Source organism: Rhinichthys klamathensis, unplaced genomic scaffold (assembly GCF_029890125.1).
Source record: "Rhinichthys klamathensis goyatoka isolate OS25496 unplaced genomic scaffold, OSU_Roscu_1.1 h1tg000157l_1, whole genome shotgun sequence".
NCBI lineage: Eukaryota > Metazoa > Chordata > Actinopteri > Cypriniformes > Leuciscidae > Rhinichthys > Rhinichthys klamathensis.
Window position 1 is genome coordinate 336,854 of NW_026606692.1, and position 26,092 is coordinate 362,945.

A 26,092-nucleotide genomic window follows, 5' to 3' on the forward strand; every position below is an offset into this window, starting at 1 on the left:
AGAGAGAGAGAGAGAGAGAGAGAGAGAGAGAGAGAGAGAGAGAGAGAGAGAGAGAGAGACGTAGGGAATCCCACTCCACTTCCTTCATTCGCTCGTTAAACCTCCACGAGCGTGAATCAATCACGGGCGCGCGCGCGCGCGTCAGTCATCTCACGTTCGCTCTCAAACTGCGATCCTGACGTCATCCCAGCGTGGGTCTCTCTCTCTCTCTCTCTCCGTATCACAGGTGTATGTGTGTCTGTGTGTGTGTCTGTGTGTGTGAACCTGTCTGTCTGCTTGTCTGTCTGTCTGTCCTTCAGTCCGTCTTCAGCTCGTATCAGGAGTAAAGCGGTGGACATGGGAGACACGCGCGCGCTGATCCTGCTGTTCGCCGCTGTCGGTGAGTTTCCTTCGGGAACAGAAGACAAACCCTCAGCATGATGTACTGACACGAGTAACAGCGTTCCTGTCAAGGCAAATAGTCAGAAACAGTCAAAGTGTTTTCTCTAAAGGTGACTAAAAATATGCTTCTCGTGGCGACGTGTGAATTAGCTATGATTTAATATGAACCTGAATACAGGTTAGTGATTTTAAGGGTCAAATTGGGTAGATTTAACTCTTTACAGTGTTAAAAATCGCTGCTTTGCACAAAATTAGATCTAATTCAACATCTATCAATCATTCTAAAAAAAACTTGCCTTGATTTCTTACTATTATTAGATTTACATGGTCAAAATGTATAGTAATACTTTCAATGGAAATATAGCATATAGGCATATTGATATGTTTGCATATTAAATTAGATCCTATTAAATCTCCCAAACATTATAGTATTGTTCTGCCTTGATTTCTTACTATTATTAGATTTACATGGTCAAATTTCATAGTACCTCAAAGGAAGTAGCCTATATATTGATAATATAGATTTGCATATTGAATGAGCATCATTATTGAACTGTTCTGCCTTGATTTTTTACTTTTTTTATTTTATTTGCATGGTCACAATTTACAGTATACCTCAAAATTATTTTCATAGTATAGATTTGCATATTACTGTAAATGAGATTTATCTCTGAATCCTTATAGAACTGATTTTGTTTTGTTAATTGTGTGGTCAAAAATTCAAAGTTTATAGTTATCTTACTTAATACAAAGTGTAGCATTTGCATATAAAATGACTAATGCTCGTATTGTCATTATTATGAAATTGTATTGATTTATTATATTTTGTCAAAAATAGTAGTCTATAAAAATTAAAGACTTGCAAAACATTAAATAATTAACATGACGTGCCATGTAATGACAAAATGAAAGTTGGAAACTGAGTTTTATGTGACATGAATGGCATGTAACCTGACACTTTAATGTTCTAATAGGTTTCATCTAATAGATCAAATCATTGTAAGAACTGTTTATTCTCTAATTCTGTAGAAAGCCTTCAATATACAGGGGTTTAAAGAAGCCAGAATCCAAAACACTGATCTGAAGAACCTGTCATGAAACACCAAAAACGTTTTAATCCTCAAAGAGCCTTATAGCAAATCATGAACGCTGCGCAGCCAAAACTGAGTATTTTTGAAAACACATTCTTTGTTGAACCAAAAAAATACTGCAAACAACCCTTGAAGGACAGTTAATTGTTTACTCGGATCAAGCCAAAGAGAAGAGAAGGGCGAAACTGTCTACTTCTGTTGCTTTGTATGTTACATGAGACCTAAATAAACCTCTTATTATAGAAATGTATGTCTTAATTTCTTACCAGTTTTAGATTTGGTCAACATGTAGTGACTAAATTGCATTTATTTGCATATGCACATATTCTCATGCATGTAAACAAACGTCAAACCTTCCTGTAGGGTATATTTATATATCACCTGTCCTCTATTTTCTTGCTGTTCTGTATTCATTTATAATATAGACCGGTCTCTTAAACACTGCTCTATCGACTTCAAAGCTGAACATTAAGAGTTTGTTATTTCCCCATTGCTGACAGGAATCCCAATGGACTTTTAATAAGCACAAAAGAAAATAAATGAGTATATGGTGAAAAGAACAAGGTTTGACAAACACATTTCTCCCGTGTCTTCCCGAGTTTTGAAGTTGCCCAGAAGGTGCCTTCAGCGTGCCAGCCTGTGTTGCAGGAGCTTTCCTGTGAGAAAGGAATATTTTAGGATAGTCTTTTTTCGTTTGGTGTCATTTGCAAGTCTAGTGGGGTGAGAGAGACAGAGTTATCATTAGCACGGCGATTCATTTGCATTTGGAGTCTTTTATGAAAGTGCCATCATGTGCTTTGAAGATAATCCTCATAATCCCATTGTAAAGTGCCATATGCCAAACTATAGTCAGCACTTGTATGCTTATGAAACTCAGAAATCAGGTTATCAGATTAGCCAATTAGTGATGCTTCCTCAGTTACACGTGCACTGAAGAAAAATGGTATCCTAAAAAGGATAAAATCGTTCTTTATTCAAGTCAAAAATATTATTTAATATCACCTAAATCGCCTAAATACATTCATTTATACCAAAAAAAAGTTTTATGGGTTAAAATAGGTAAAAACAGGTCTTTAATCTATCGGTCTGTTCGTCCGTCCATTTGTGTCGGTCCATCCATCCATCCGTCTATCTATCCGTCGATCTAGCCAACTTTCTTTCCATCCATCCATCTTTCCATCCATCCATCCATCCATCCATCCTTCCATCCATCCATCCATCTTTCCATCCATCCATCCATCCATCTATCCATCCATCCATCTTTCCATCCATCCATCCATCCATCCATCCAACCTTCCATCCATCCATCCATCCATCTTTCCATCCATCCATCCATCCATCCATCCATCTTTCCATCCATCCATCCATCCATCCTTCCATCCATCCTTCCATCCATCCATCCATCTTTCCACCCATCCATCCATCCATCCATCTTTCCATCCATCCATCCATCCATCTTTCCATCCATCCATCCATCTTTCCATCCATCCATCCTTCCATCCATCCATCCTTCCATCCATCCTTCCATCCATCCATCCATCTTTCCATCCATCCATCCATCCATCCTTCCATCCATCCATCTATCCATCCTTCCATCCATCCTTCCATCCATCCATCCATCCATCCATCCATCCATCCATCCATCCTTCCATCCATCCATCCATCCTTCCATGCATCCATCCATCCATCCTTCCATCCATCCATCCATCCATCCATCCATCCATCCATCCATCCATCCTTCCATCCATCCATCCATCCTTCCATCCATCCATCCATCCTTCCATCCATCCATCCTTCCATCCATCCTTCCTTCCATCCATCCATCCATCCATCCATCCATCCATCCATCCATCCATCCATCCATCCATCCATCCATCCATCCATCCATCCATCCATCCATCCATCCCAGCTTGGGTTAATTCTTTCTTTAAGACTTAATCGTGTTCATTTACGTTTCTCTGAAACTTTAGAATAATTTGGATTTTAAAAATGTTTTTAAAAGATGTATCTTTTGCTCACAAAGGCTGCATTTATGTATTAATGAGAAGTCATTAATATTGTGAAATATTACTTCAAAACATCTCAAGATTTTATGCTGATCTGCTAAAAGCCTGTCTAAATGAAGTAGTTTTATGCAAGTCAAAAATATAGTTTTTGAAAGACGTCTCTCACCAATGCTGCATCAAAAATACAGTAAAAACACTAATATTGTAAACTATTATTACAAAATATTACAAGATTGTATGCTGATCTGCTAAAAGCCTTTCTGAATCAACTGGCTTTATTCTAGGCAAAATCACCTAAATACATTCATTTAAACCAAGTGGAATGGGTTTAATGAAGTAGAAACGGCTCTTTAATGAAACAACTACGGGTTAGCACTTTTACACTATGGATAAAACCATAATAAATCACAATAAAAGTCCCTACTGAGGTTGATTGTTCTGTTTCACACTTTAAATGCTCTACCAACACCATTTCATATTGACATCATTGAAATTAAATATGATATAAAGAGGCAAGAGCAATCCATAAAGCTCTGTTGTGTTTGTGTTTTGAAGGTTTATGCCACTGCAGGTCGGTGACGGTGTCCACGGGCCCTTTGCTCCGGGTCGAGGGCCAGCCGTTGTCTATTCGCTGTAATGTTTCGGACTACGAGGGCCCGAGGGAGCAGGACTTCGAGTGGACGGTAACGCGAGGGACAGAATCCATCAAAGTGATCTCAACGTTTGACCAAAAGTTCTCGGATCGCTCTCTTCAGGACCGCATAAGGAGCGGCGACATCAGTGTGTCACAACTAGCGGACAACGCAGCGGAACTGAGGATTGCAGAGGCTCGAGTTAGTGACAGCGCCACCTACCAGTGCAGTACTCCCAGCACTGACTCCATCATAAGTGGAAACTATGATGCAAATGTCCAGCTGCAAGGTGAGAATGTATAAAATGTTTTAAATAAAACTCATCTGGCACAAACATTGCATGCAAATGCATAATACATGAACAGAAAAGGTTATGCAATGTCATTAAAGGATTAGTTCACTTTTAAAAAAAAACTTTTGCTGATAATTTACTCACCCCCATGTCATCCAAGATGTCCATGTCTTTCTTTCTTCAGTCGAAAAGAAATTAAGGTTTTTGATGAAAACATTCCAGGATTTTTCTCCATATAATGCACTTTGCTGGGCACCAAACGGTTCAAGGTCCAAAAGACAGTTTCAGTGCAAACTGCAAACTGTTCAAAGGGCTTTAAACGATTCCAGACGATGAATAAGGGTCTTATCAAGCGAAACGATCGCTCATTTAAAATAGAAATAACAAAGTTTAAGTTTAATAATGTAAAATGCTCGCCTTGCTCTGTTCTGTGTGACTCTTCGGTTCGAACTCGTTCATCAAAATGAACAAATCTTTTTTCGAGTCATTTGGTTCATTTAACGAACGAAATGAACGAATTGACTCGGAAAAAGATTTGTTCATTTTGATGAACGAGTTCGAACCGAAGAGTCACACAGAACAGAGCAAGGCGGGCATGTGAGCTTATAAAACTTAAACTTTGTTATTTCTTTTTTAAATGAGCGATCGTTTCGCTTGATAAGACCCTTATTCATCGTCTGGTGTCATTTAAAACCATTTGAACAGTTTGCAGTTTGCACTGAAACTGTCTTTTGGACCTTGAACCGTTTGGCTACCATTGAAGTCCATTATATGGAGAAAAATCCTGGAATGTTTTCATCAAAAACCTTCATTTCTTTTCGACTGAAGAAAGAAAGACATGGACATCTTGGATGACATGGGGGTGAGTAAATTATCAGCAAAAGTTTTTTTTAAAGTGAACTAATCCTTTAATGTCACAAAGTTGTGGAATGCATTAATTCGCCTTTGGCTAAGCCACGCCCTAGAATGTAGATTGACCAATCACAGCGCAGCCAAGAACGAGCTCCCACTGAGGTCCGACACTTTTTCACAGCGCTCTAGGGGTGTAACGATATTTGAACCGAACCGAAAAACCGCGATACCTCACCCACGATACGTATCGCGATACTCTCATGGCGAACCGAACACCCCCCGCCCCCTGCGGCCCCGCCCAGCCCCGGCTCATTCACCTCATGTGTTATCTGTACACAACGAATACAGGGCTGTTGCCTAACCACCATTAACCACATATAATCGCAATAAGCTCAGTGTTTTGTTACTTTTGATAATAAGCAAGGTGTAATCTTTCAAATTATGTCTATTTGATCACGAAATGCAAACAATAAATGCCTCCTCAAGCCTTCCTCAGTTACAGAATAAACATGAATGGACACCCGAAGGTATGTTGAAAGATACAGTATACTTACTGAAAGGCATCATAACTCGTGTAAACACTCAATCAGTGTTTCAACAGCGGAAATACGTCAATAAAACGCTTAGTTTTTCACATAGCTTTATATTTACCTCAGGCAAGTCATTCAGTGTCCACAGCTTGCTGGTTTGCTAACTCTTTCACTAAATAAATGCTTTATATTAGCCTATATATTATATTTTACTTAACCTGTTTATGATGTCTTGATTATTTAATGTATGTTTAAAATAGGTGTCATGAAAATAACAGTAACTGTGTAAATTATTATATGACAATAACAAATTAGAGTAAAAACATGTTAATGCAAAAATTGCCTTATGTGCAGTTTACATGTTTTCATACAATTTGTTATTTGAGTGTTGATTATTATTATATAATTTAGGTTAAAAGTCTAGGCTATGTTGTTAAGCTTTAATGTTATAGTAATGTGCAAGTAAGGGCTGTAGTTTACAGCATTGGTAAGATAATTTTGTTATCCTTGAGAAACGTTTACTTGTAATTGAATTAATTTAAAGACAAGGACACAATTTGTTCATTAAAGCACTGTTTAATAAAAAATAAAAGCAATTTTAGCTTTCTAACCCCCCCACCCCACGGAAATGAACCGAACCGAACCGAGACCTCAAAACCGTGGGACGAACCGAACCGTCAGGTTTGTGTATCGTTACACCCCTACAGCGCTCCATTGACTTTAACACAGGTTTCTCATATTTTTGGGCTATTACCGTCGTAGTTTTATCAAAAATATGGTTAAACGTTGTGCCTGGGGCATTTGTAACACAGATACGCGTTTCCCAGAGAGGTTGGAGGGGGGTGTGCGTTTTTTTCCCTTCCCAAAACCGAAGTAAAATCCTGACGAGTGTCGTCTAGCACACGCTGCTAATAAATACAACGTTATACTCGCGTAGTCCGTTTGCTTTGTAATAACGATTATAGAAGTGAATAGAGACCTACCCAGCTTTGCATGAACAGTGTTGCTCCTTGATATTGTCAGTCCCAGCCTCCGTCTCCATTAGTAGGATATGCGGTGGGTCATTTTTTGACTGTGACCGGTATGCTTTTGCCTCTATTTGGATGCCTTGTTGTTCCTTGCGTTTCACCTGTATGTCGTGAATATAGCCTTCGAACGTATATTGCAGCCGCTTTTGCCTACTTCTATCGGACACTGCTGCTTTATAAATGTTTGATCAAATTTCAGCAGGAAGAGCTGTCACAGCATAAGCCATGTTGATACCAGAGCCCAGATGAAGTTTGTTTGTCGGACGAATTGCTAACGGCTTTTGTTTGATGTGTTCAAAACCATTTTTGCAGTGGAAACGTTATTATTTTTGTCTGTGGACTAGCAAGTCTCTCTGAATGCCAACAGCGTCACTGGGTTAATGATATTATCATCTGGCCATTTGTCTATCCATCCATCCATCCATCCATCCAAAGTTGATTCTTTCTTTAAGATTTAATTATGTTAATTTACGTTTCTCTGATCACAAATTTAGAATAATTTTCATTTTTAAAAATGTTTTTAAAACATGTATCTTGTGCTCGCCAAGGCTGCATTTATTTATTACTGTAAAAACATTAATATTGTGAAATATTACTTCAAAATATCTCAAGATTTAATGCTTATCTGCTAAAAGCCTGTCTAAATTAAGCAGTTTTATGCAAGTCAAAAATATAGTTTAATATCAATATGAATCAGATGTATGTGGTGTTTTAAGTAGTTAAAACTCATCCGACGTAAAACATTGCGTACAAATGCATAACCCTTGTGTTATGTTGCGGGTCAATTTGACCCGTTTCGATTTTCAAGTTGTTGGAAATACTGGTTAACCTTTGTTTTTTGTCTTGATATTTTGTGACTTTTTCTCATTTATCATGATGAACATGCATGCAAAGTTTCAACATGCTGATCTGTTTTGACATATACAAACAAAATTACTATTACGTTTGTGATGTTCGCGGGTCAATTTGACCCTCATAGGCAGCCATTCAAAAGCAACTGTACAGACACAAAATAAAAACATTTATTTTCTGTATGTAAGGACACTTCAACTCCAGTTCTAACGTGCAAGTGCATCTAAAAGTGCTCTAACCCTAACCAAACACACTTGAAATAGCTAAAATTACAGTGTTCAGAATTATTTGCAAATTACAGATGAAAATCTTTGTCAGACACAGATAGTAAAATAAGCTCTCATTTCAATATTCAAGATATCTAAAATACCTAGCTTTTACCCAAAACTTTTTGGATTTTTAAAGGCAGCTTCACAGAGCCAAAAAATAAATAAAAAACATTTATTTGATGCATGTTTTTGTTATGTTTGGTTTCTCACTTCCCGGTGAGTGAAAAATGAAACTAGGAAAATAGGTCTTAGGAAACTAGGGAAAGTTAATTTAGGAAAATGAAAAAATTTCATTATACAGATTTTTTTTTTTTTTTTCAGTTACGATGTTCAAAGCATAAAATGTAAAAAAAAAAAAAAAAAAAGTAAAAAAAAAAAATATGCAAAAAAAATCAGTATACTGTTTATTTTCCAATTTTGTCAAAACAAAACTGTTTTAAAAAAATGTTAAATATTTTTTATTTTTTTAAATAAATCATATTTTCAGATATAATGTTTTTGTAATGTTTGACAAATGTTGATATTAAAAGTTTACAGTTTGTATCTAAATCTTTGTTGTTTTTCATAGTGTGATTTTTGAGGAATTGTATTGAATCCAATTAGGGTCAATTTGACCCGGTCCATAAGGGGAGTACACAGAAATCGAACAGAACACAAATGCATGAGCAGAAAAGGTTTCATACAAAAGTAATGTTTTTTATACAAACACACATTTAAAAGAGTTGTGCAATGCTTTAATTGCTAACGGCTTTTGTTTGATGTGTTCAAATCCATTTTTGCAGTGGAAACGTAATTATTTTTATCTGTGGACTAGCAAGTCTCTCTGAATGCCAACAGCGTTCATTATGCAAAATTCACTGGGTTAATGATATTATCATTATCTTTAGATCATGCGCACTGACTGAACGTCTTGAAAATTAGTGTAATCACAGCAGATTTGTGTAAGAACCCACAGGACATGTAAAACATCTTAATTGTTTCTCCTGACAGCAATGGGATTAAATGCAAATGGAGATGTTTGCTGCCTCTCAGAAAGAGTCCAGTAATCTCAAACTGGGCTCAGATTGCAATCAAAAGTCAGAGGTCGCAATATGACCATGAACTCCATATTGAAAATATTGTAAGCTGATCCGCTGTAGGTCTGTGTGATGATGTTGACTGCATGAAAGCACTCCGGTTACAGCATTCCTGAGGTCTGTTGGGTTTGTCTTCACGTCTCCTCTCTCGGCGGGACATGCTGTGCTGTAGATAAGCAGTGAACACTGGTATCACACTAACTTCCCAGTGTCAGGTGCTGTGCTCCCTCCTGTCGGCTGGGTTGAGGCGTAACACACACACACACACACTGTTCACGCTCAGATCAGTGGGATCCTCACTGATAAACTCTGACAATAAGTACGACTCGTCCCTCGGTGTGTTAAGAGTAAAGATCAACTAAAATCATATTAATTACAGTTCACTTACCAGCCAAGACCAGTACAGTGTCTCAGGCTATAGTTATTTATAATCTGTCTGTCCATTCATCCGTCCATCTGTCTATCCATTCATCTGTTCATCCATCCGTTTATCTGTCTATCTGTCCGTCCTTCGTCTATGAATCAGTTGGACCATCATTCATCCGTCTATCTAGCCATCTGTCCAACTTTCTATCCATCATTCATCCCTTCATCTATCCATCTATCTAGCCTTCTGTCCAACTTTCTATCCATCATTCATCCCTTCATCTATCCATCTATCTAGCCATCAGTCCAACTTTCTATCCATCCATCGGTCCATCCATCCATCTGTCCATCATTCATCCGTCTATCTATCCATCCATCCATCCATCATTCATCCGTCTCTATCCATCCATCGGTCCATCCATCTATCTGTCTATCCATCTATCCATCATTCATCCGTCTACCTATCCATCCATCCATCTGTCTATCCATCCATCCATCCATCCATCATTCATCCGTCTATCTATCCATCCATCGGTCCATCCATCCATCTGTCCATCATTCATCTGTCCGTCCATCCATCCATCCATCCATCCATTCATCTGTCTATCCATCCATCTTTCCATCCGTCTATCCATCTGTCCTTCATTCAGTGTCTATATATACATTTATCTAGCCATCTGTCCAACTTTCTATCCATCATCCCTCCATCCATCCATCCATCCATCCATCCATCTATCCATCATTCATCCCTCCATCTATCTTTCCATCTGTCCAACTTTCTATCCATCCAGCCATCCATCCATCATTCATCCGTCTATCTATCCATCCATCCATCGGTCCATCCATCCATCTGTCTATCCATCTGTCCATTATTCATCCGTCTATCTATCCATCTATCCATCTATCTATCTATCCATCTATCTATCCACCCGTCATCCGTCTATCTATCCATCATCCATCCATCCATCCATCCATCCATCCATCATTCAGTGTCTATATATCCATTTATCTAGCCATCTGTCCAACTTTCTATCCATCCATCCCTCCATCCATCCATCTATCCATCATTCATCCCTCCATATATCTTTACATCTGTCCAACTTTCCATCCATCCGTCTATCCATCCATCCATCATTCATCCATCTATCTATCCATCCATCCATCCATCCGTCCATCATCCATCCGTCCCTCATCCAACCGGGTATCCATCCATCCATCATTCATCCGTCCATCATCCATCCGTCCCTCATTCATCCGGGTATCCATCCATCCATCCATCATTCATCCATCCATCATTCATCCATCCATCCATCCATCCATCCATCCATCATTCATCCGTCTATTTATCCATCCATCCATCCATCCATCCATCCATCCATCCATCCATCCATCCATCCATCCATCCATCCATCCATCCATCCATCCATCCATCCATCCATCCATCCATCCATCCATCCATCCATCCATCCATCCATCCATCCATCCATCCATCCATCCATCCATCCATCCATCCATCTTTCTATCCATCCATATGCTCGTCCTTCCCTGTCCGTCTATTTACACACTTACAATGGAAGAAAATACATAGTTTTGAAACATGAGACTGTAATATGAGACTAGTGAGTTTAGTCCACTTACTAAACAAGTAAACCACATAATAGCCTACAGTCATAATTATAGATTCCACTCATTTTTTATAATGTTGCATGCTCGTCTCTTCCTTTCTAATTGGGTGGTTTTTGGCCAGCAATTCATATTTAATTGTGATCTAGCCCGTAAAGCGTTGTGTGGAGAGAGTTATTCATATTTAATTGTGATCTAGCCCGTTAAGCGTTGTGTGGAGAAAGTTAACTTGTTTACTGCAGAACCTTTATCACATCTGTTTCCACACGATTGGTTAAACTTGTCGATCTGGTTCTGTCACTGGTGACGAATGACGTTCGTGTGGTTAGACCTGGCAGACACAAAGTCGGCTTTTATTGTCTGACTAGCATTGCATCTTTCCAGACATGTTTTGTGTTTTATTTAATTCAAATGTGTGTCTGTATATAAGCTTAGTCCAATGGTTTAATGACGGTGTGCAATGGGCATTTCCTGCTGTAAGATTACAGTAAATCATTGATCGTAAGGAGTGTTAAAACAAACAAAGTGTCGTTCAAACTAGTCATAATTACTGGTTGCATTTGCCTTAGAATTTACCTGCATTTTTTTTTTTTTTTTTTTATGTAAAACTTTAAAACTAGCTTATAATGTTCATGTCAAATTAGACAGAGGAAAGACACACTGATGCACCCTTTATCTTTCTATTTCAGTTGTTCCTAACAGTCTTATTGTGGCTCCCGACACCCCAAACGCTGTGGTTCCCGAGGGCGGATCCCTCAGGCTCCTGTGCAACGTCTCCCGCAGCTTCATCGAAGGAATTCACCTGTCCTTAACCTGGTCGGTCCAGAAGGGCTCGTCTCTACTAGAGGACATGCTGACCTTTGGTCCAGATTTGGGTGTGACGGTTGGCGACGGGTTCATGGGACGCTACACAGATGGCGGGATGCGTCTAGAGATGGGAAACGGAGTCTCACACAGTCTCGTGCTCTCCGGAGCGATGCCGGAAGACGGAGGGATGTACGTGTGCACAGCCAGACTGTGGACGAGAGAGCAGGGAGTCTGGAACCGGATTCAGGAGAAGGCGATGGAGATGGGCGGAGTGACGGTCACCCCCACAGGTGAGTTCATTTCTGCAACAGAGGAGGTGCAACATGATAAAAATAGACTGGAGCACAACAGAAGGAAGCCACAACGCAATGGAATCAATTCAGTTGAAATATTTCTAAAAAAAAATGATGCAACACATAATTATGTTACATTTCTTATCAATCTATATTTTTAGATTTTCATACTTTACTTTTATTTATATACTATTATTGTATTTATTAATATTTCTAATTAGCTTAATTTTTAGATTTTCAAACAAATATTTTTGTGCTTTTGCTAATTTAATTTTTTTAATTATGTAAATTAAATTATGTATTCAATGAAATTATAAATTATTACATTTTTTAAACTATAAATTATATTAGTTTTTTTTAATTGTGTAAATTAAATTGTGCATTCAATGAAATTAAATTATAAATAAAATATGAGTTTCTTAATTATGTTTATTAAAATATGCATTACATTGAAGTATAAATTATAATAGTTTGTTTTTAAATTGTATATATTAAATTATGCATTACATTAAATTATACATTATATTATTTTTTGTTTGCTAAAATTATATCAGTTAAATTATGCATTAAATTAAATTCAATTATATATTGTTTTAATTTATGCACTAAATCAAATTAAACTACACATTTTTATGTTTTTTTAATTATGCATTAAATTAAATTATGTATGAAATAACAATTTTAATTACATTTAAAAATGATGCATTGTCAAATCTTGAAAAAACAAATGTCTATTAATATTAAATTGTCTCGTGAAAATTCTGACATGAACATTTGTGAGTGAACTATTCTTTTAATTCTGTTGCATTATTGCTTTATTTTGTTCTGTTTTTGCATTATCAGTTTAGTTGTGTTGTTGTGCCCTCCTGGGAAACTGTTATAGATTCATGATCAAAGCTTATGCCATGAAATAATCTGATTTGATATGATAAAAGTACTTATGATGATGAATCGCTGTTATGTAAATGTGGTAAAACTAATAAATAAGTTGCATTTGGAGGAAAAAGAGAAACGAAAGAGTTTCGATTATGGTTATTGAATTCTCCCAACGCTTCCCTTGAGAAGAATAATGTGCTCTTCTGTCCAGTTTTATCTTGTTTAATGTCGTCAGACCTTTCTCACAAACCAGGCTGTCTGAATCCTCATTGCCGGTGAAATTCCTGTCTGGTAACCATATATACTGTCAATGTTACTGCAGAGTTTTTAATTAAAATCAGGACGAGCTCCAGAGACCCATCCAGCAGACGTTACACAGACTCTGTGCTGTTTGAGATTGTAACCGAAAGATGTTAGCGAACACAGCCTGTGCAATCTAAGCGAGATGTACTGAATATCACATCGTTCCCCAGAGAAATGATTGAGAGTTTGCTGGGAGAAATTAAAGGAATAGTTCCCCCGTTTCCTCACTCATGTTATTGCAAACCCCAATTACTTTCTTTCTTTTTTGTCAAAACTCAAAAGTAGATGTTTTGCAGATTCTTCCTGCTGCTCTTTTTCATATAACAAAAGTATATAGTAGAAACAGCAAAAAGTGCCATAAACGTAGGCCTTAAAAGTGCCATAAAACGAAGGTGGACCAGCCAGAACTTACATTTCCGGAAAGTTTGCATTTGCAAGCTGTTTCAAACTCCAGAACAAACTGGTTTTGGTTGATTTTGTTTGATATGACGTCACACTTGAAGTATATCAGGGCCTTTAACATCAAAACTAACATGAAAAATGACTATAAAGTTTGGGTCTGTTCCTCACATCAGGTCTTCTGAAAACTTGAAATAAATCATAATGACTATTAGTGTTATGTTTTTTTTTTAAACTGTTTTCTTTGTATTGAAGAAAAAGTTAAATGTGTGTTATTTTTATACTATTATAGAATTTTGATATATGTATACATATAAAATAGTTTTTTATGGGTTTAAGTTTTAGTATGTTTATGCGCTTTTCTCATATTTATTTAGCTTAAATTATTTTTGTTAATTTGATTTCAACGTCATTTTATTTCAATTAGTTCCCAAGGCAACATCGTTAAAAAACATTTTTAATAGCTTTAGTTAACACTTCATTTGAACGTGTCGTAGTTACACGTTACTACATGTACGTACTATATAATAACAGTGAATTATGCATATTTACAAGTAACTAAAACCCTAAACCAAACCCTAACCGTAAAGTACATGGAGTTAATTAATACGGTAACACTTTATTTTTCAGTGTCCTTGTTACATACTTAACATTATGCATAATTACAAGTAACTAACCCTAAACCAAATCCTAATCATTCCCTAACCCTACATGTAGTTAATTAATACTTATTTGAGTAAGTACAATGTAACTACGTCACCTTCAAATAAAGTATAACCCAAAAAACAACATGAGGTTTATGGCTGGTTTGTATCATTACGATCTGAGTTATTTTTTCATTTTATTTCAATTAGTTCCCAAGGCAATTTTTATTTTTTTTGTAAGTTTAAGTTTTTTATTTCAGCTTTATTTTAATTAAGGAAACAATTTTTAATAGCTTTAGGTAATAATAAACGGTAACACTTTATTTTAAGGTGACGTAGTTACACATTACTACATGTACGTGTATAATAACAGTAAATTATGCATAATTACAAGTAACTAACCCTAAACCAAACCCTAACCGTAACTCTATAGTAAGTGAATTGTAGTTAATTATTACTTATTTGAGTAAGTACAATGTAACTACGTCACCTTCAAATAAAGTGTAACTTAAAAAACAACATGAGGTTTATATCTGAAAAGGTCATGTATTTATTTCTCTAGTCTTTTGAAATCCTCAGCTATATCACCTTCAAGTAAAGGGGTTACACTTTATTTTAAGGTGTCATTGTTACAATGTAATTATATATTTTAGTACTGAGTAATATTAATGAACTACATGTACTTACTGTAGGGTTAGGGTAGGGTTTGGTTGAGTGTTAAATTTAATTGCATGTAATTATGCATAATTTACTGGTATTTCTACGGTAAGTACATGTAACATATGTAACAAGGACACTGTAAAATAAAGTGTTACCAAATAAAGTATAACCCAAAAAACAACATGAGGTTTATGGTTGGTATTTACTGTTATTGCTATAGTAAGTATATGAATTTATGATTTTAATGATTTTGTATCATTACGATCCGAGTTGGTTACACTTTATTTTAAGGTGTCATTGTTACAGTGTAATTATATATTTTAGCACTGAGTACCGGTAATATTAAGCAACTACGTACTTACTATAGGGTTAGGGTAGGATTAGGTTAAGGGTTAATTGCATGTAATTATGCAGTGCATGTAACATATGTAACAAGGACACTGTAAAATAAAGTGTTACCAAATAAAGTATAACCCAAAAAACAACATGAGGTTTATGACTGGTATTTACTGTTATTGCTATAGCAAGTATATGTATTTAATTAATACTTATTTGAGTAAGTACAATGTAACTACGTCACCTTGTAACCCAAAAAAGGGTCCTGATTTTGTATCATTACGATCCAAGTTGGTTACACTTTATTTTAAGGTGTCATTGTTACAGTGTAATTATATATTTAAGTACTGAGTAACTACATGTACTTACTATAGGGTTAGGGTATGATTAGGGTTTGGTTGAGGGTTAATTGCATGTAATTATGCATAATTTACTGTTATTACTACGGTAAGTACATGTAACATATGTAACAATGACACTAAAATAAAGTGGGTAACGCTTTCTTTTACAGTACCCATACTATGTACTTATTATAGTAATTACAATTACTGGGTAATAACTAGGTACTAACCCTGAACCTACCCCTAACCCTTGTACTTACCTTATATTAGCAGTACTTTCTAGGTAAGTACCTCTGAGTTATTTTTGTCCCATCTCTTTCTCTTGAAACCCTCAGCGAACTCCCTGACGGTGTCGGTTCAGGACGACAGCACACTGTCCAGCGGAGAGCCGCTGCTGCTCACCTGTGCGGTGTCTGTGGACCGCGAGCTCTCCGTGGAGCTGGAGGTGACGTGGATGCTGAACGCCAGTCGCACGCTGGCACACCTGAGCCGGGACGGCCTGAGGAACGTCTCGTCTGAGCTCGTGGACGTGAGGCGCTTGGGGAAGCGGCACTTCCAGATGAAGGTTCACGGCGTGGAGATGTCGGACGCAGGACTCTACTCCTGTAAAGTGAGCGTGTGGGTTCAGCAAACGAGTGGGCGATGGTACAAGGCCGCCGAGAAGATTTCTGACCCCGTACGAGTTCACGTTATCAAGCAGAGTAAGAGAAATCATCCCCGTTTCACTGACACTGCATCATTCACGACTCTTATGGTGTGTTCACACCGAACGCGAATAGAGCGTCAAATACGCGTCTATCGCGTCTAGTTAGACGCTTGAACATTCGCTCGAGTTCAAATATTTCAACTTGCGCGGAAGACATTCGCGGCAAACGCGTCGCCCAATTCGCGTCATTCGCAACGCCTGGCGCGAATGATGCGTCTATTCGCGTCTTTGCATTGACTTTGTATGTAATCTACTCGCGGAAATAATTAAATTCGCGTTCGGTGTGAACACACCATTAAGGCGAGACACTACAGGTGAATAGGGTAATTTTGGGTAAAGTCTGAAAGAAGACATGTTTTTGAAGACAAATATCCCGAAATCTCAAATTTGACCGGTGAAAAAAAAAAACTATGTTTTTGCCTGCCGTGTCTCGCCTTAACAATCATAAACACGCCGTTGCATCTCACATTTTGTGGGGGACATTTTAATAAAATGCCATCTGAGGCTCTTAACCAGTGCGTATGAATGCGTTCTGCTTCACCAGCTGATACACTCATCCATAAAATATTAATTTGATGTTGATTATTTGGTATTTAAATGACATTAAAAGCATATGTCGTTTATATTGGCACACTTTTGAAAATATCTTTCCATATGTTAGCTCAGTGTTTCAGTCGACGGCCTCGGGTTGTCTATTAAAAGATGATTCGCAGAATCATCAATTAGGGCTGGATGATATAGCTAAAATATAATTTTCAGCTTTTTGATGATATGCATATATCTCATTATTTATTTATTCTCTCTGAAACGGCTTTAAATGATTTTTTGTGTAAATAAGTTTGATGAATCATTCAGTAATTGTTGGCAAGATATTTAACTAACACACAGTAAATGTATTTCAAAATACAATATGAAAACATATTTTCCACACTTTTTCCACTGAGAATAATTGTATTTAAACACCTTCATTTACTCTAGTGTTCAACAGGTTGGAAAGTGACAGGATAGACATTTATAATGTTACAAAAGATTTAATTTCAAATAAATGCTGTTCTTTTGAAAGCACTTTTTACTGAAAGAATCCTGAAAAATTAAATGTATCACAGTTTCCACAACACGACTGTTTTCAACACTGATAATATTCATAAATGTTTCTTGAGCAGCAAATCATCACATTAGAGTGATTTCTGAAGGATCATGTGACACTGAAGACTGGAGTAATGATGAAGAAAATTCAGCTTTGATCACAGGATATAAATTACACTTTATTATATATTCACGTAGAAAACAGCTATTTTAAAAAAGAATAATATTTCAAATTTTTTCCTGCATATTAATCAAATAAATGCAGACTTGGTGAGAATTTAAAAAATCGTATCAACCCCAAACATGTGAACGGTAGTATATATGAAAACAATAAACAGACATACTTGCCTATATATATTTGACAAAATATTTTAATATGTGAAAAGTGACTTCTATGAAAAAAAATTCAGTTTCTTAAATGGTAAACAGTTTTCTGTAATGGAAATGAATTGCCATTTTTGAAGTTTATGTATCTGAGAAGACATTATGAAATATTTAGACCAAGTGAAATAATAATAAACATACAAAAATACATATAAACATATAAAAATGTATGTTGCCAAATGTAACCGTATATAAGTATAAAATCTCAGCTAGACCACTCGACTGGTCAGTTCTTAACCTGCAGCTCTAAGTGAAAGCAGAAACGTGTGTGGCAGTGTGTTAGTGGTAGTTTAGTGCTGTTGTGTTAATAAGTAAGCTTCAGTCATGAGATGTGTGTGTGTTCGTGTCTTGTTGCAGATTTGCGTTGTCTCGGACTAATGCCTCAGGCCTGTGGGTGGTCGTTCTGATGGAGAACCGCTGTCTAGATCTACAGGCTAAAAGCCAGTTGCTCATGGAGAAGTCCCAGTTAATTGCTTGGGATCTCGTTGTCAGCGTGATTAACAGGGAAGAGCTTCAACCTGTTTATTCTGTTCGAAGTTACAGAGAAAGAGGAGTAGTAGTTCACCGTAAAAGGGAAGCTCTGGAGTTGTTTACGCGTCTCGTTGATTTGGAAAAAAGCTGAATTTTGTTACAGTAGATTGTCAAGATCCAAAATTGACAGAAAATATCATCAGTCGTGCAAACTTGGTGTGATGCGTCTTCATGAGCCGTGTTTGACTTGTACATTGTGTGTGGAAAATACACACATTTAAGTTATTATTCACGCTAAAAGCAGGAGATGCAGGTCTGAGATTAATAGGTTTCTATAGATATATATTTCAGATTCATATTCTTATGTGTAAAACAGGCAGTCACGACTCTAATATCTGATGTGTTCGATAGTGTTGTGCTACTAAAACTATTAAAAGCATGTGTGTTATTGAAAGAAGCCTGAAATAAAATATTATATGAAAAACCTATATAAAATTAGATATGTTGCTTTGAAAACTAACTGAAATATGTTTAAGTTGAAGCATCAAAATTACTAATTGGGAATAAATAAATAGCTAAAATTGAGCCAAAGCTGAAAAAAAAAGGAATATAAATAGTAATAATAACGACTGACAAAAGCACCAAACAAAATGACTAAAAGTTCAACTAAAATTAAAGTGAAACTGAAAATAAATAAAATCTACATCAAAATATAACTGAAATCTATAATAGTATATAAATAATAATATAAAACTGGTGATCACACACATTTATGTTGGAATGCATAAAATGCTGTTTATTTTCTTTATTTCTTTCTATCCAAGCGTTTTCAGGCCAAAGAGGCACGTTTCCTTCATAAGATTTACAAGAAAAAGAAAAAAAAGAAAAAAAAAAATATATATATATATATATATATATATATATATATATATATATCAATATTCTTTAGTATGAGTAAAGTCAAAGGTTCTTGACGCCAGTGTTGTTATTGGTAAATAAAACATTATACATAAAAAATAATACATTTGAAATTAAATAATAATATTAGGGTAAAACAAATAGAAATGTTGCCTTGGCACTAACAGAAATAGACTAATTACCAAAACAAAAACATAAAAAGAATAAAAAAAAAAAAGAATAATAAAGCCTAAATATAAATGAACTAGCAAAAATGACAAAAGCACTTAAAATGACTTGAACATAAACTACAATTAAAATTAAAATGAAAATTGAAAAATATGAATACATATACAGTATATACTAATAACAATACTTTTGAGTAAGGCCTCGAGAGTAAAGACATTTAATAATGTTACAAAATATTCTATCTGTAGTAATGATGCTAAAAATTCAGCTTTGATCACAGGAATAAATTATAATTTACTTTATATTTAAACAGAAATCAATTATTTCAAATACTAATAATATTTCACAATATTTCAGTTTTTACTGTATTTCTGATTAAATAAATGCAGCCTTGGTGAGCAGAAGAGACTTCTTTCAAAAACATTTTAAAAAGTCTTACTGATCTCAAACTGCTGTTTATTTTCTTACGGTCTAAGTGTTTTCCTTTAGTTTTGGCCAAGTTTTTTTTTTTTTTTTTTTTTTTTTTTTTTAGATTTCCTAGAGAACAAAAGCTAGATTTAGGTACGGCTTAGTGGGTTTCAATGGGTTTTAATGTAGGAAATCCCCACCAGCATTGCACACAAACAGCCTTCTGAGCCATAAAAGACATCAGGTGTTGTCGGTGGCTTCCTGAAGTGGCGTTGGTCGGTGTTTTCAGGGCCAGATGTGACCATAAACATCTTTGTTGGTACACATCTGGAACACTAGAGAGCACAACAGCAGTTTGATCTATACAGAAATTGCCTCCAGATCGCAGGACTCTTGACTTTGCCTGACTGCATTAAAAATAATAATTTGAAGGGCATTAGTTTTTGCTGGTTAGATGGTCAAATCTGTGTTAAATCCACACCCGCTTACTTACACAAGCTCTTTAATCTCGGAGAATTAAATGCTATTATTAGTTTTCCAGTATGTGTGTAGGCCTACCACTCCTGTAAAAAAGTTAAAGAGAATCTCATTGGCTTTAAATACGACCTGTTCTGCCCTTTTACAAAGTCTTGATGATGTTTCAGGCTCTACTAGAACAGGTTTTCCTGCTTGAATGTTGATTATTTTCCTCATTGTTGCGGCTCCTCTCTTCCCAGTCTGTCAGTAACGCTCTGTTTACTTCCTGTCTCCATGAAGCCCCTCCTTCTGAAAAGCACACTGTGCTCTGATTGGTCGGCTGGAGCAGTGTGTTGTGATTGGTCGAGCGCTTCGAGTGTGTTTGGGAAATGTCCCGCCCCTTTCCATAACCGCCAGTTTAACACACTACTAACCAACTCAACCAGGCCCCACCCCTTTATTCTGCGTATTAATTATTATGATGAGGAATATTGTGGCATGTTCGTTCCTGGATGAAAAGAGTGACAATAATTATATGATAATTATTCATATAATGAACTTTGCAAAGCTTTTTCATGCTCAAACAGCAACATTACACACTAAAGACAGATGAACATGTGAAAACGCATAATAGGTCCTCTTTAAAAGAGCAACTTTACACTCGCACGCATTTCCGTAGAACAGCTTTGGACGTTTTGGCTCTCATTCCAAGAATCCGGTCTCCTGCCGAAACACCGACCTGTAGAACTGCTAATGCTTGAACTTGAGAACATGTTTTTGTGTGGGACGCTGAACAGTATTATTGTTCTCTCCTTTGTTTTCTCACTTCCTTCTCTTTAGACGCTCTGCTGAAAGGCCAGCATGAATACTCTTGCCTTCTGGGATCATCTTTATGATCAAACTCTAGACAGAATCACATATAATCTCCTGAAAACATACTGTATTTGGTGTAGGATTTACAATTTGATGGTGTAGAAACTTCTAGTAAATTAGAAACTAGTAAAAAAAAATGTATTGGGTGTTTTTCATGTTTAATATTCATGTATATTGTTGGTTCATTTGTGTCGAAACACAAGCAATAAAAATGTAATCATTGGGATAATAAAGTAATCAATCATTAAATTAGTAGTAAAAACTGAAATAATTATTTTCTTGTAAAATGTACCAATAATCTTTGCTTTACTGTGTTCCTTTAAAAGAAGACTCTTCAAAGCTACATTTATTTACAGTAAAATACAGTAAAAACTGTAATATTGTGAAATATTTTTACAATACAAAATAACTGTGTTCTATGTGAATATATAGTAAAATATAATTTATTCCTGTGATCAAAGCTGAATTTTCTTCATCATTACTCCAGTCTTCAGTGTCACATGATCTTTCAGAAATCACTCTAATATGATGATTTATGCTCTAGAAACATTTATGATTATTATCAATGTTGAAAAATACATTTTATTTTTCAAGATTCTTTGATGAACAGAAAGTTCAAAGAACAGCTTTTATTTTAAATCAAATCTTTTATAACATTATACATATATTTTCTATCACTTTTGGTCAATATAATGCATCTTTGTTGAATAAAAGAGTCAATTTATTTAAAATAAAATATTTTGAACTGTATCATTAGTAGGGAAGGTAATCGCAGAATGATTGCGATGGCCTCACAATAAGAGTTATTAAAAGTATTGACTATAAATATAGTTCATGTGTCAAAAGCGTTTAATAAAAGGTTCATAAATAGTCTTAAAATTGACTGTTTGACCAAGTGTTTGTGCACTGACAAATAATTGGAGTAGGATTTACTTTTTCACAATTTTCACTCAGAAATTCCAAGTACATTTTTACAAATAATTGTGAAGAAGCGGCAAGTAAACATTGAATTAAATGTGAAAATTTGAAGTAAAAAGACTGAAATAGCATTTTCTTATTAAACCTTCTCCAATAAAGAACCTTTATTTGTGATTGTAGAGACATGAGCAATAGTTAGTGATGTTTGACTTTGCAAACGCCACTAATAAAGACAATCTCGACAGAACGGACAATGAAAGCAATGCATAGAGTGAAATATTAATTCCACAGCTTTTGATGTTTGTATCACTCCTTCCAACATTGTTTTCAGACGAGTGCCTCAGTTCTCGTTCTTGTATATTTGTCTTGTTGTGTTTGCTCTTATGATTCAATCTTATCATTGAGCTCTTTAATACACGGTGATCTGGATGTCTTTATTTCGTCTCCTTGGAGAAACACGCCACTGTGTGTGTGTGTGTGTGTGTGTGTGTGTGTGTGTGTGTGTAGCATGTTTATTCGTGGCCTAGTTTTGCACTGTGAGATCAAAGTCTGCGTCTGTGGTGTCTTGATAGTGAAGGTGTCGTCTGTTATCATGGTGTCTGATGAGTGTAATAAATCTCCTAGCACACTTTGTAGTGTTTGGCGTTATCATCCAGTGTTGAAGATCAGTGTTTGTGGACGACGCTCGGTGAAAGCAGTGAAGTGCACTAACCTCACGCTGACGTACTGTACTGCCTGAACCCATGCCATATGCGCACACATCTCATAGTTGTGGAACAGCTGAAGTCTCTGTCAGGATTTCAGGGACGTTTCTTCATGTTGTCTTGCACTGATGGATGACTTGTGCTGCTCAAACTCATTAGCGTTAATGACTTTAAGACCCGGTGAGCCCAGCAACCAGCATGTTAATTCTGTATAGTCTCTATAGAGTCGTGTGTGTGTGTGTGTGTGTGTGTGTGTGTGTGTGTGTGTGTGTGTGTGTGTGTGTGTGTACATCATAGTGTGTTTGTATAATGAGTTGCTTAGTTTTCAATTATTTTAACTTTTTATATTTCATTTTATAATATAATATTTTATGACTTTAAGACCCGGTGAGCCCAGCAACCAGCATGTTAACTCTGTATAGTCTCTATAGTTGTGTGTGTGTGTGTCTGTGTTTGTGTGTGTGTGTGTGTGTATGTCTGTGTTTGTGTGTCTGTGTCTGTGTTTGTGTGTGTGTGTGTACATCATAGCGTATGTACGTATAATGAGTCGCTTGGTTTTCAATTATTTTATCTTTTTATATTTTATTTTATAATATAATATTTTTATTTTATTAATCTTATTTTCTGATTTATTTAAAAAGAGGGGCTTCTCTATTCTGTTTTTGATTTCCAAATTTATATTCTCATTTATTAAGCAACATCATTATTATCTTTTGATTTATTCTGTTATTTATTTATTCTGTATTCTGATTTCTAAAATTATATTTTGATTATTCAATTTATATTTTAATTACTCCATTTGAGTAATTATTCTATTGTTTTTTAATCAAATTAAATTAATAAATTAATCAAATTCTATTATAATATACTGTATAATAGTTATATAATATAATATATATATATATAATACAATTATATATGATAAAGTTCTATTTTATTCTGATTCATAAAATTATTATTATTATTTATTAATTGATTCTCTTTTTTATTCTGATTTCTAAATGTATGTTTTGATTATAAAAATATGCTTTTTTATAAAAAAATAATAATAATTTAAGCGTTTCTTCAGTCAATTGTGTTCTATTCGTATTTATAGTTATATTCTGATTCTACTAAGTAAGTCTATTCCCAATAATTTAGAGATTACCAGTGTCCATTGGTTACTAATCTCCAGTTTAGTGCTGATGTCAGAAGACCCGGATCATGTGACGTGTAATCTAAACTCAGCTTTCACTCGTCTGCATCAGTCTCTCTGTGTTTGAATAACAATTACACCAAACACACGAACAAGCAACACAGCTCATTCTTCAGACAGGTGTGCAGAGAACCAGAAGAAAGTGCGAGAGAACGAAATGGAGAGAGGAAGACGGAGACAAAAGCACTCTGAGTGTGAGATAAAGTCTGATAATGCAGATTGAATGTCTGGAGTGGAGAGGCTCTTAATGAATCGTGATTGACAGTCACTTTGAGATCCCCGCTCGGTTCCCAGGACACTCGGTTCCCGTCCATAGCGACCGCTATAGAGCTCCTCTCAGACATTCATCTTGTCTTCTCTGTTTGTCCGGGTAAAGAAACACATTGTAGACCTGCTCTCGTCCTGTCTTTATTTATCTTTCTCTCTCTTTCGCTGCCTGGTTCTCCTCACTTGATCCCAAAAGTCCATTACCAAGCTGTGCTCAGAATTATAAAGGTCTTCAGCTAAAGCAACAAACTAAGTAAATAACTTTAAAAAGTTATTAGTTAACTGGCAATGCTGAAAAAAATTCGCTTTTATTTTGGATTTATTTTCAGCTTTCATTTTAATCTTAGAGTCAGTTTAGTAATTTTGTTATATGCTTTTGGTTTAGTTTTTTTATATATTTCTATTTATTTTTATTTTGTTTCAGTTTTATTTATTTTTACTACCACTTTTACTTCATGTCTATTTCTAAGCATTTAATTTAAAATATTTTCTTAGAATATTAATTATTTTTGCTTCATCTCAAACAATTTTTAATTTAATTTTAGTTAACAATGACAGCGCTGGGTTGAACCGTGTAAAATGTCTAGTTTTAGATGGGAAATGCTGGTTTTTACTTCCACAAGCAGGTTAAATTGGCTGTTGTTAACTTTAATATCTCATGTTTCTCCTATAGATTAGGGGATTTTAATCTTAATTCTTCTGTATCTCAGTATAAAGACCCCAGTTATCTTGTGTTTCATACAAGATCTCAATAACGTCTCGAAGATTTGCCAACGTCTGCAATCCAAAGTCTAGATCTCAAAATGAACTGGAATATTTCTCATCAAATTCTATCTAGAAACGTTTTTTTATTTTGAGCAATATTTTTTGCATTAACCCTCTGATGCTCTTCGTTTGATGGTCAAAAACTACAGAATTTGAAATGATTGTACTATATTTTAGTCCAATAATGTTTTTTATTTAATATTTTGTATTTTTAGAGGATTTATGGTACTAATTTTTATTTATGCAGGAGTTATAATCCATTTATTCACTTTTTGAGCATAGACCTGAAAACGAAATTTCCAGATGAATCTGTCATAAATCTTGAATGCTTTGAAGAATTCAGTTTGATCTCTTTTTAAAGACAACACGTGGCAGATTATTGCTGAAGTGAAGCAATACATTTTTTTTAAAAACTGAACTTGAAAAGAGTTATAAAATTTACAAAGATTTAATGTTATGAAAAATGCGCACAACAAATAAATTTAAATTTATTTTCCAAAACATGTTTTACTCTAAAACTGTGAGAAAATCAAAGCCATAAATCTAAACAATCTGTGTTCCACATTTGAGGTCATTATCTCAAAAAATGAGCTTTCAGTGAGATTGTGTTTGGCCACAGTATATGGAGTTAATATTGTGCCATAATTAAACAAACAAATCCAGCATTTCGAAACTCGACTCGCAAACAAACAGAAAGCATAGTGCAAGTACAAAGGTCAATTTACACATATGTGTTTTGCAAATATAAATAAATGAGCCTAGATAATATTTCACAAATAAATACAAACCTACAAATTGCATGTAACCTTTGAACAAATACCAAATCTAGTGCATACAAATGCATATCTGTCTGTTATGATTGTGAGACACTTGGCTTTTTATGAGATCTCTCGGCTCGATTTTCTCACAAATGTGTCCAGTTTTCCTTTGCAAAGCAGATCAAGTTTGTTAGCAAAATGCTGGATTTGTTTGTTTAATTATGGCACAATATTAACTCCATAGCAGTACCAAAAGCTTCCACTAGATGAAATCCGTTTCCCATTAATTTCCAATACATGTGTGACTATTTTTTTCAGGACCATTTAATCTTTTTGAATCATGCCCATGATTTGTTTT

General features: G+C 35.4%; 1 protein-coding gene across 1 annotated transcript in view; it reads left to right on the plus strand.

Moving 5' to 3' along the window:
- Positions 1-286: 286 nt before the first annotated feature.
- Positions 287-26,092, plus strand: part of ptgfrnb (prostaglandin F2 receptor inhibitor b) — a 51,133-nt gene continuing 25,327 nt past the window's right edge. Inside the window, exons 1-4 of the mRNA XM_056258628.1 lie at positions 287-379; positions 4,034-4,399; positions 11,688-12,095; positions 15,993-16,358. Of these exons, the coding sequence (XP_056114603.1) occupies positions 337-379; positions 4,034-4,399; positions 11,688-12,095; positions 15,993-16,358 (1,183 nt within the window). The 5' untranslated portion in view covers positions 287-336. The remainder of the gene's footprint in view (positions 380-4,033; positions 4,400-11,687; positions 12,096-15,992; positions 16,359-26,092) is intronic.